This window comes from Aethina tumida, chromosome 6 (assembly GCF_024364675.1).
Source record: "Aethina tumida isolate Nest 87 chromosome 6, icAetTumi1.1, whole genome shotgun sequence".
Lineage (NCBI taxonomy): Eukaryota > Metazoa > Arthropoda > Insecta > Coleoptera > Nitidulidae > Aethina > Aethina tumida.
Window position 1 is genome coordinate 19,766,053 of NC_065440.1, and position 11,542 is coordinate 19,777,594.

The following is an 11,542-nucleotide window of genomic DNA, read 5'->3' on the forward strand; positions in this document are numbered from 1 at the left end:
CCCTCAGAAATAGAGTCGGTGCACGTTAATGTTTTGGCGAAACGAAGTGTGAATGGATCTATTTGCGAATTTCATTAGGATAGGCCATGGCTTAGATAAATATCTTGTTTTTATAGTTCGCTTCCTGCGCGTTAAGTAACCCGAATTTGCACTGTTTTCACTCTCACCAAATTACTCATTTATTTATATTCAAGTGTTAACAACCTTGACATTGACACTGAACGCACTCTTCTATTTCTTTCCAACAACTCAAACCATGTTTTTTGTCAAATGAGAATTGGAGAATGAGGAGGGGACGAAGGAGAGAGTGATTGACGCGTCGTTTGAGTACGTTAACACGACTGTCACTAGTCTAGACAACGATTTATTGCCCGAAATCAATAACAACAAATTTTTTGTTTTCCACGCGTCTAATTGTCTAATCAAAACGACTGTGTTCGGTGCGGTGACGATGACGGTGACGGTGACGGTGACGGTGACGGTGGCGACGCGCGATACGATGCAACGCCACTAATGGAAAGATTTACGTGTAGAAAATATGCTCAAAACAAAATTGTTATGTACCCAACATTCCCAGAATATTTCCTCGAAACCGATTATTTTATCATCACGAAAAAATGCACTTTGTCAAGATAAACGGCCAAACAAACAAACAAACAAACATCAAAAAATTATCTGCTCGCACTTTTAACGCCATCAGACTTTTTCAACAAACAACACCGAAATCTAATCGATCGTGGTGTGCAACAAATGCCCGAGATTGTCCGTCCATCTATACACATAGATGGACGGACAATCCCGTTCGTCGTAACAGAACGGACGGAATTTTGCCTAAAACGGAAGCCGGTTTTCAATCACGATTCTTCTGTGTCGACCACTTTTTTAATCGTTTATCTATCGATTCCTACAATCGATCAATTCTCTAATCCAAATCGACGTGTATCGCGACGACAATCATTCAAATTATAACGCACACGACGAGGTGCGAGCTACAGAAAAATATTTTTACGCGACTGTACCGTTCGCATCCGCTCGTAAAACATTATTACAACAGACAATTGTCGCCGAATTTATTGGCGGTCGAAAAAAAAATTAGGCCACGACCCAATCAAAAATTGCATTAAAAAAAAACTCTGCGATCCCGCAAAAACAGTAATTAATTCTTTTCCCGCGACGACCGCGCCCTCTGTCAGACACTGACGAAACGCGACTGAATAAAATTACATGTACCGTCTGATTGAATCAATTGCGCCACCTCCTTGATGGTGACAAAGCTGAGTACTAAAATATACAGAAACATACAAAATATCGTAATGATGGTTCGGTATGGTTCGCACAAGATGGAGACAATTTTCATTGTTGCGAATCTGTCAAACATGCGAAGAAACTGTGTCAAATAAACTTGAAATCCGAATGTGATTTTTCTATGTGACCGTGAATTAAAATCACTTCCAACGTTCGTCCCACAAATCGGGGTGAGTTTAAAAAATTGTGACAATCGAAGTGGTCGACGTTGAAATTCATTTGCCGGATTTAGGTTAATGTTTTCGATCGATATTTCGAGTGTATATATACCAAATATGCAATCGCAAAATAAACAACACCCCGTTTTCCGGTGTCACAGTTAAAAATAAAACCGCGCACACACAAACACACCCCATAATGTACGCAATTAATTTAATTAATTAACTAGCCCAAATTCATTACGGAACATTAATTAATTAATCAGTTAATTAATATTTTTTTTTATTTTAGTTTATGTTTTCTAGTTAGACTATTCACACAAATGGGTAAGTTCTATTTGACACACTCAATTAAGCTTTAACTACCTTAACACGTACAGTGTCGGTTCTGTATTAATAATATTTATTTGGCTTGTGCGTAATTTTCACATTTACGATTGACTTTTCAGAGGAGATGGTTCGTGTGATTTCCGTTCATCATTTCGCGCAACAATCGGTGCAGGTGGTGGAGCAGCCGACCGCCTGCACGGTGGCGCCGCCCCACCGCCTCTTGTTAGCCCTCACCAGCAACTGCGTGGAGGTGCGCGATCTCCTCCACGACTCCGATCTTCTCTTCACCTTCCCGACCGTCGACGAGGTTCTGGAGATCGTGCACTGTCTCAACGGCGACTACGTGGCCACACTCGAAACCAAATTCAATCGGCAAAACAAGGAAACGAATTTCGTTCGGGTCTACGTTAACTGGGACACGGTGGCCACGTTGCAACAGTCCAAGATGACGTCGAGCGGCGTCAGTTTGGGCGCCTCGGAGTGCGGAATGGTGCAGCCGATGAGGGCGAGGATTGCCGGTCGAGTGACACCGACCACCAACCAGAGCGAACTCGGATCGCTCGAAATGATCGAGATTCCGGTCAAATTGAACCCGAACGCCATCAGCTGCTGTCAGGTCTCCGGCAATTTGATCATACTGGCCGACAAGACCGTCAACTTTTACAGCTTCCGAGTGAAGACGCACGACATTTCCAAACTGAAGTTTGTTGACTTTGAAGAGATTCCCATCATGGTCCAGTTGAGTTTCGCTCCCACCACCATCGAGATGTGCGAGAATTACGTGGCTTGCATGAACAAGGACAGCTTCCATTTGTTCAGGATCGACGACGCAGCCAAAGACAACACCGAACCGACCAGCAACGACTTTCAGTCAGAATTTCAGTACTCGCAACAACAAACTGTCGATTACAAACGATTGGTGAGAGAGGAGACGATGCAAAACAAAGACAAAATTACGATCAATCTGCCCACGATAATGAGGGAGAACAGCATCATCCACAAGAACAATCCCTTCACTTTTTCCGATAAGGAGATGATCGCAACCATAAAAGCTACGACTCCAAACAACAAAGCTGCCAACAGCTACACCATTCACAATCTCATTCAACTGAAATTAATTCCGATCTTGATCGAATCTGGACCCAAATCGGTGGCCGAAGAGTTTAAGAGCTTAGTTCTGAAACCGTTGTACATCGACGAAACTTTGAACAGATCGAATTCTTCGGTGGACGATCGATATTTCAGCAGTTACTACCGGAAGAATTTCAACAGTTTGGTTTGCATGATTGCCACGCAACAGGAGGGTTACATGTACCACTTTGATGATGCGGAAACGTCTTCGGAAAAGGATAATTGCATAGCCATTTATCCGTTCACTGCGCCCGTTCATAAGTTGGTGATGGAGGATTACTTTTTGCATGCGCTGACGGAAACCGGATTGGAGAGTTACACTTTGAGATTTGGCCATCAGATGTGCAGAAACTTTCAAGTTATTGACGGTGTTAATGTGGTAATACAATATAATTTTTAATCGACATTTCCGTACAGTTTGTTGCTTCTCTTTTCAGGCTTGTCCTTCGATTACCGATTCCATTTGCCTCGTTGGTTTGCGACCTTTCTTGGGTGTCGAACAGATTTTACTCTCGCAGAATCACTTGCTGCTGCTGGCGAATTCCGAAACGTCGCCAACACACTCTGTCAGCTCCAACAGCAGGTACATAAAGTATATTATTTTAACAAGGAAAACGAAACGATGTATTGTTGTATTTTGTATGTCCAGTTCGAACGCAAACTTTTGGACTCTGTACAATCTGGAGGTGCCGACGCCTAAAACAGTGTTCAACGACATCTCGATCGTGGCGAACGTGCACAGATTCTCGTCGGCACAAACCTATTGTCATTTGATGAGCGAGAGTCACATGATACTCCGAATGGCGTTGCTGTTGAAAAAATGGACCACAACTGAAGAGAACGTAAAGTTAATTGTTCCCGAGCAGGACGACGGCAACAGGGAGGATCTGATCGAAACGTATCGAACGTCGTGCGCTCTACTCGGAGATCATTTTGTGATGTCAGTCAGTCCAGGAGGATCGTAAATTACGTTACGTTACTGATTGCACTTGTACATGTTCCAGGTGTTCGAATCCGGACGACTACACTTTATGCATTCCGTACTATAAGATGGCGAGAATTCAACCGTTCCAAGTGTTGAAGCGCGTGAAAAAAATTCAAGAACAGTCGAACAACATGGTGAGAATGCTTTTCCCTTCAACCATCGATCGATAAGTCGACTAATTACAGTCACGTTCTGTTTTAGTCGACCAAAGGACTGATGCACTATTTGAGGGCGGTACTGTTGGATGTGAAAAGTGGCTCAGAAGCAGATCGATTTTTCGGATCGGGAGCCAAGCAAAGCTTTGCCGAGGCAATCTTGGACTTGCTCCAGGTGCACGGCTATCAGGAGCTGCCCAATCTCATACTCAGAAGTAAAATCGTCAGGGAGTATTCGACCGACAAGCTAATCAACATCCTGAACGACACGCCGAACGGCAACGAGAAGTTGTTGGCTCTCACCGTGTTGCACATTCAAAAATGCAACAACAACAAAGCCTCGGAATGCCTGAGCAAAATTTCGCACAGCACCTTGTTCGAATTGCTCCTGGAACATTCGGAATTGTTGTTCGAGACGACGTACAATCCACAAAACAGACCGAAAGGAGTTACCAGCTTTTCGGAGTTTGCCGTCATGTTGATCGGTTACAACCCCGAACTTTTGGCTTCCGTTTTGGTCAGTTTGATCGTCGAAAAGAAATCCATAAGCTTGAACAAGGTGATCAAGGTGTTTTTGGAGTATCTGCCTTCGAGTATTGGAAGCGACGGCAACACGGCCGGTCTGGTGTTACAAAAAACTCTCGAAAGATATTTCGAGAATTATTTCTCTCGTCCGGAAAACGCGGATCTCACTAAGATAACGTACGAACGTGGTTCGTCGGAGGCGATGAAACTGTTGGTCAGATCGTACCTGAGTCAGTTGCAGATTTTGCGCATGAAAGAGGAGAGTTTCAGGAAGGACGTCGGCCGCTTGGAGAGGAACAATTCGGAGGAGGACGAGGAAGAACAGCAATTCGGTTATAACAAAGTGGGAAGGATTCAGTTCGAGGAGAACGTAAAGAAGAAGCCGCAGGACAATTATCTGTTTTCAAGTTTGCGATACGACTATTTGGACAAGATGCCTCCGTTTCAAATCGAAATAACCTCCAAGATTTTGGAGACGTGCGTCGAAAATTATCCGAAAAAGGAGGAAGACAATTCGGGCAAGAACTCCGAAGCGGACGTTGTGCTGAGGCGGTTGCAAGCTTTGCTCTGCTCTCAGACCGTTCCGAAGAATGTGATTTCGGAGGTCGGTGCGTTTTTGCAAGTTAACGAGAACGTGAGAGGAGGCTGCAGTCTTCGGTCGATCATTTCGGGTACGAACGACGCCATCAGTTTGTTGATCGACGTTTGTCCGCAATGTTTGCCGCAATTTGGGAAAGATCGTTTCACCAGAAAAGACGAATGGAAGTTTTTAATTGCGACAGTTCAGAGGAGAATCTTGGAGCTGTCTCAGGACGAAAAATTGAAAAGGGTTTGTTTCTTTCACAAGAAAATACTTCGAGGTATGTTTATACGTTTCTAAATAATAATAATAATAATAATGATGATGATAATTGATGGGAGGATGTTTCAGATATTTTAACTCACGTTGCTACGTCCATGACGTTAGATCAGTTGGTGGACGTGTTCCCCCAACGTTTCAGCACTGTTCCGGAGAAATTGGACGGGAACGATGTTTCCGAGTTGGACGATGATTTGGACATTTTGAACGAGATCCAAAATTACGAACCGTACGTGATGATGTGCAAGGAAACGATGCACGCCAATCAAATTAACAAGTTGATCACTACGACGGGTCAACAGTTGCTGTGCACACTAAATCTTTAAATCGTACACTGTTTTTTTTTTGTAAACCTTTGCACCTTAAAATTCACACGATTCGGACCAATATTGTTTTAATTACTTCTCGGAGAGGAAACGAGCGAATGAACGAACAAAAGATTACTACTACTGACTGTAGTTTGCAAGCAAAAAAGATTACGCTGCTTTTTTGTCCAATTGATTTCGGCTTATTTTAGTTGAGAGCATCAAAAATGAGGAGCCTTAGACTTGGACTGATATTTGGACATTTTTAAAGCGATGTCACTTTTTTTCACTCTGCTATAGAAAGGAATAAGTATAAAAATTGATTTGTGATAGTTTTATATATTGTTTTTAAGTCGTTAATAGTTGTGATATTATATCTACTACATATATCGATGGACAAAATAAATGAATAAATATCTATTAAACGAGAGACTTTTATTTGTAACAAACATTTTACATTTACATAAATATAGAAAAATATTTGAAATTATTTCTAATTCTCAAAGACTAAAACTAATTGGATTTTAGAGGAATATTTACAAAAGTGCGTGCGTAGTTGGATTAATTAAGGTCAATACCAGCCGTAAAAGGGGGGTTGGTGCCCGAACGTTTTCGGAGCGTGATTCGGCGGTGGATAACTGTGCAAACCGGGGTGCTGCAAGTTTTGACCGAAACTTATCGGGTTTTGGGTGAAACTTTGCGGATTGGGACTCGTGTTTCTCATGTTGTTGTTCGGGGACAAGTTCCAGCTGTTGGACATTTGATGAATGTCGTTGGGACAGTGAGCTTCGTTGCTGTTGCTGTTGCCTGTAAGGAAGAAAGAAAGAAAGAAAGATCAATTTTGGAGTAGAGAAACGATGTGGTTGATTGTGCGGTTAGAAAGCGATTTTAGATAGATAGATAATCATTTAATCATTCCCGGAGTGAAATTTGTTTTATTTCAATATTTCAATTAGTGGTGTGGCGTTCAATTGAGCGCAAAACCAGCTGCGGACTTACCACTGTTTGGGCCCAACATGGTGACGATGCTCGTCGGAGTCGGAGGCATGTTCGGGACGTATCCGCTTCCGGTTTGGTGACTGACCGGACTGTGATTGTCTTGGCTGTTTTGCAGACTGCTCTCTTGACTTTCTTTGTTGTATTCGGACAGGTTGTGGATTTCGTTGGGGCTGGACGAGGTGGCGTGTTGCTGAAGGGCACTCGTCGAAGGGATGTTGCTTTGAGGAATTGGCATCGGCAAGTTGGGTTGGTAAAGGGAGTGAGTTGGGTACGGGTGGTTGTTTGCGATGTTGTGTTCCCACTTTACGTCGGAAATGGGAACGTTTGGAGAGGTGGAGTGGTGAGACGGGTATAAATCTGGCACTGCAACAAATCAGGATGAATTAGTCAGTTACCTTAATATATAGCTTATAAAATTAGTCGGACTCAATAATAAATGTGTGTTTTCGAAGTTGATAAAAAGGATAAAGTAAACTTACTTTGACTAGGTGCAGAAGTGCTGGTGAATCCGGAGTCTCCGATAGAGCCGTACGGAGTGGTCGCGGTGGAGGAATATCCGATGGCTCCCAAAGAAGGATAGCTGGACGAAGTGGAGGCCAATTGTTTCCTGAGTCTGGCTCTTCGGTTCGAGAACCACACTTGGATCCTGGCTTCGGTCAGTTTGGTGCGTTGCGCCAGCTCTTCCCTGGTGTAGATGTCTGGGTATTGGGTGCGTTCGAACGCCTTCTCCAGTTCGTCCAGTTGGTAGGCGGTGAAGGTGGTGCGAGAACGACGCTGTTTGCGTTTCAGAGGAATTCCCGGTTCGCTTTCGCAGTCTGAACCTCCCTCGTTGTCCGTCGATTTGTCTGTGGATGAATGAAAAGAAGGAAATCATTAGTCGTCGTGAGAATGCAGTGAAGTACGGATCTGTTGGGTATAATAATAGTGTAGTGGAAGTGAAAAATGGCTGCGATTCGATCCGTTGGCGATTAAAAATGGCCGCGACTTGTCCATTTGCCCAGAAAGTGGAAGAATCGAACCGAAACCGAAACCGGTTGGTTGACGAATCAAAAAACGGACGGATTTGTAATATCCGATCGGTGATCGGCGATCGGCGATCGACACATCTGTCCCTTGGAGTAGTTAGTTGGATGCATTGTTCGGTTGAAACGCGTATCTCCGATTAGACGACGGACCGTTCGTTCCATTGGTCGAGCCGAAAATTACATCATCATTTTCGAGTGTGGCTCAAGGTCCCCTTTTGTGTGCAGGTGCCACACACCGCCGTTTCGTTAATCACATTCTCACACTTTGGATAATTAATAATTAGATGCCGAACATTCCTTCATTGCGATTGTTTTGAACTATCAACAAACGGTAAAAGTTGGTGGCAAAACAGGTAGTCAATGAGACAGGAGCGAAGGGCAAAGAGGAGAAAGAAGTGTAACATCATCGTGTTGCCATTAAAGCGGCCGTTTTGATCTGTTCTCTTCCCTCCCGTTTTCCTCATCTTTTTCTCTTGGACCGTTGTTGGTAATTAAAAAGTTGCGCGGGGTGTCAAGACACCTTTCGGTTGTTTCGCACCCACCATACACCAAAACACTGATTTTTTTCTTTGTTGTGCCGCTAATGATCTTTGTTTGTATTTCACTTTAGATTCTTTTATCAAAATTACTTTTTATAAAACCAAAATTCTTAATTATGACTATTATGAAATATCTTTTTATATTTTATTTCATATTTTTTTTTATTTAACTAGAAGAATATTGAAAATGATTGTTTTATAAATAATTAAATTGATGATAATGTAATAAAAGAATAATTTATTTATTGAATATTTGTATTGAATTGTTTTAAATGTAAATTCTTTTAACATTTGACAAGTTTATATTAAGTGAAATGAATAATTGTAGATTTAATTTAAATTGAATAAATTTATTAATAAGATTTTAATACAGTTTTATTTAAATTAAAAAGTTAAAAATGATTTAAGTTATTAAAGTAGATTATAGTGATTGTTATATTCTTTTTTTAGTTAAATGATGATTAGAAATTGGTAATTGATGAAAGAGTAAAATGATATTTTATATTGAAAAATTGATGAATAAAATAGGAAAAGAGAAAATCTTACAAAAGGGATTAATTAATAATTATTTTATTGATTTGAATTAATTTAGTTAATATTAAAGTGAAGTATGTATTGTATTAAAAATTGTTGAAAATTAAAATAAAATATATTTTTGAAATTGATTTAAGTAATATGAAGAAAATGAATGAATAAATGAATGAAGAGAAAAGAAGGCAAGAGGAAAGAAGTTGAGAGAGAAGAGAAAAGAAGAGAAGAGAGGAGAAGAAGACAGAAGAGAAGAGAGGAGAGGAGAAGAAGAGAGAAGAGAAGAGAAGAGAAAAAAAGAAAAGAAAAGAAAAGAGGAGAAGAGAAAAGAAGAGAGAAGAGGAGAGAAGAAAAGAAAAGAGAAGACAAGAGAAGAGAAGAAATAGGAAATATAAATAATGTGGGAACCGTCGGAATAGTTGAGCGAACAAAACTTACCGTCGCAATCTGCGCCTTTTCCTCTCAACAGTCTGCTGATGGCCGAAACACTCGGAGCCGAACTCCTGTCGCAGATTCCTTCCTTCACCAGTCTGTCCCTAATTTCCCAGCTGAAGATCGAAGGATTCTCCCTTTTGTAGTGCTCGATCCTGGTCTCGACTTCGGGCGTCGCCAGTCTCGGTTTCGAGCCGCCGATCACTCCGGGTCGGATGCTTCCGGTTTCCTGATAACGGTTCAGGATTTTGCTCACGCATCCGTGAGACACCCGGAGCTGTCGAGAAATGACGCACGGCCTTACGCCGGCCGCCGCCATCTCTACGATCTTCAGACGGATGTGGTTCGGAAGCGGACGTCCGTTTATAAACACGCCGCCCAATTGGTTGACGCGGCCCTGACCTAAAATCGAACCCGATTCAAATTTATCGTCTGAAACAAGGAAGGAAGGAAGAAAGGAAAGAAGGAAGGAAGGAAGGAAGAAAAGAGAAGAAACGGGTACGTACCTTGGAACGGGTATCCGGAAAAACAGGGTCTGTGCATGATTCCAAAGTTACCGCCAGTTACTGTCATCTTACACAAGCAACTTCACTGGTTCATGAACACTCTCCCGATGGAACACTCTTCGAACACTCTTCGAACACGGACACTTGTAACGCACTCCGGAGGAAGTTTGTGAGCGGACTGAAGTGAAGGAGATCACTGATCGTGTCGGATGAGGCCCGAAGGCTCCACTTGTGTGGCTCCGCCCCGAAACGGGGAAAATAATGAGAAAAAGACGTAAAGCCACTCCTCCCTCTATTCCGTTTCGGACACTGCGACTGCGCCGACGCAACGACACTCCGGCCAATTTACAACTTTGCTCCTCTATTTTTTATTCGTATTCTATCTACTTATAAATATCCACAATAATGAGAACAATAAAAGAAGTTTAATGATGTGAATATAGGTGTGTCTTTTTCAATTGTTTGATTGTTTACAACAAGTGTGAATTTGTTTGTTTCTTTTGAAATCGTTTCTGTCTTAAATCGATTTATTTCGTCTAGACGATTTGTCAACGTGTTAAACCATTCTTTATTTCTTTATTAATTAATTATCATAATGATATAGATATGTTAAAATTACTTATCTTGATTTCAACTTAAATTGTACAATTTTATGGATATATCATTGAAAACGTTTCTTTAAATTATTATAAATTATGAAGAATACAAAATATATTAAAATGAAATGGAATAAGAGAAGAATTAAAATGAAATTATGAAGAATATAAAATATATTAAAATGAAGTAGAAAAAGAGAAGAATTAAAATGAAACTAAAATGTATAGTTGACTTAAAGTAATTTAAGGAGAAGTAAGAAATAAATAAACAGAAAATACCGTTTGAGAGTTTGAATAGAAAAGTGAAATTTCTTATGGAGTTTATTATAGGCCAATAAATTATAAAATATGATAAAGGAGACGAAATGAGGGTAGTAATCGTAAATTTTATGGTAAACCATTTTTTGGTAGTGTCGGTCGTGTTGGCCGTGCGACGCTGCGCAATAAAACTGCTTTTATCGGAACTCGGAAAAAAATTGGGTTACTTCTTGGGAATTATTATCAGTTTTATGTAAAAGTGAAATTGATATATTGCGCACAAAAGGGTACAGTAAAGTTCAATAAAGATATTCAAGATTTATCAATAAATTAATAGAGAGGAAATGGTGAATTGGGTAATAAGTTAGGTTAGGAAACAATTTCAACAAACGTCGATGATTAAACCTAAACAATTATAGATATGGAAACAGTGGTCACGAAAGTTCCAACCTTTATATTCAGTCAGTTAGTTAATAAAAATCATATTTTATATTGAAATGCAAGTTCCAAGTAAAATGGAAGAAAGAATGCAGAGAATGAGAATGAGAATGAAAGAATAAGAGGAATTTTATTGTGGCAATTTGGGAATGCAATAAATTAATTTTGAAAATTTTGTTCCCATTTTATGAAACAGTTTTTCGACATCGGGTCCAAATCGTAAAAGTTTTACAACTCCATCTGCTCCGACCTAATCCTCCGTCTGATCCGTCTGATCTGTCCACGTGTTTCCAATCATAAACTCCGAATATTCTATTTATTCAAAATAATAGAAAAAGAAACTCTTAATTTTATGTTTATTTGAAATTGATTAATTAGGTAATAAATTATTCATTTACATTATAGATATTTTAATAATGGAATGATTGTGATGAAGAGAAAACTTTTAAATGTGAACTCGTTGATTAA

The 11,542-nt window shown here is 40.4% G+C and overlaps 2 protein-coding genes across 3 annotated transcripts; one reads left to right on the forward strand and one right to left on the reverse strand.

The window, feature by feature from the left end:
- Positions 1 to 1,361: 1,361 nt before the first annotated feature.
- Positions 1,362 to 6,178, forward strand: LOC109602577 (Hermansky-Pudlak syndrome 3 protein). Of its 2 annotated transcripts, none has more exons than XM_049968953.1 (7): positions 1,362 to 1,475; positions 1,913 to 3,303; positions 3,362 to 3,516; positions 3,574 to 3,864; positions 3,929 to 4,043; positions 4,111 to 5,449; positions 5,521 to 6,178. In XM_049968953.1, the coding sequence occupies exons 2-7, from the start codon at positions 1,918 to 1,920 to the stop codon at positions 5,772 to 5,774; spliced, it is 3,540 nt and encodes a 1,179-aa protein (XP_049824910.1). In that variant the 5' UTR covers positions 1,362 to 1,475; positions 1,913 to 1,917; the 3' UTR covers positions 5,775 to 6,178. The 2 variants fall into 2 exon arrangements, with proteins under 2 accessions (XP_049824910.1, XP_049824911.1); XM_049968954.1 differs by having other exon boundaries at positions 3,362 to 3,507.
- A 120-nt stretch (positions 6,179 to 6,298) lies between these two features.
- LOC109605504 (protein gooseberry-like) lies at positions 6,299 to 9,898 on the reverse strand. The gene is made up of 5 exons (XM_020022096.2): positions 9,783 to 9,898; positions 9,283 to 9,678; positions 7,232 to 7,597; positions 6,753 to 7,115; positions 6,299 to 6,560 (listed from the first exon to the last, which is right to left on the reverse strand). The coding sequence occupies exons 1-5, from the start codon at positions 9,847 to 9,849 to the stop codon at positions 6,325 to 6,327; spliced, it is 1,428 nt and encodes a 475-aa protein (XP_019877655.2). The 5' UTR covers positions 9,850 to 9,898; the 3' UTR covers positions 6,299 to 6,324.
- Between the last annotated feature and the right edge of the window lie 1,644 nt (positions 9,899 to 11,542).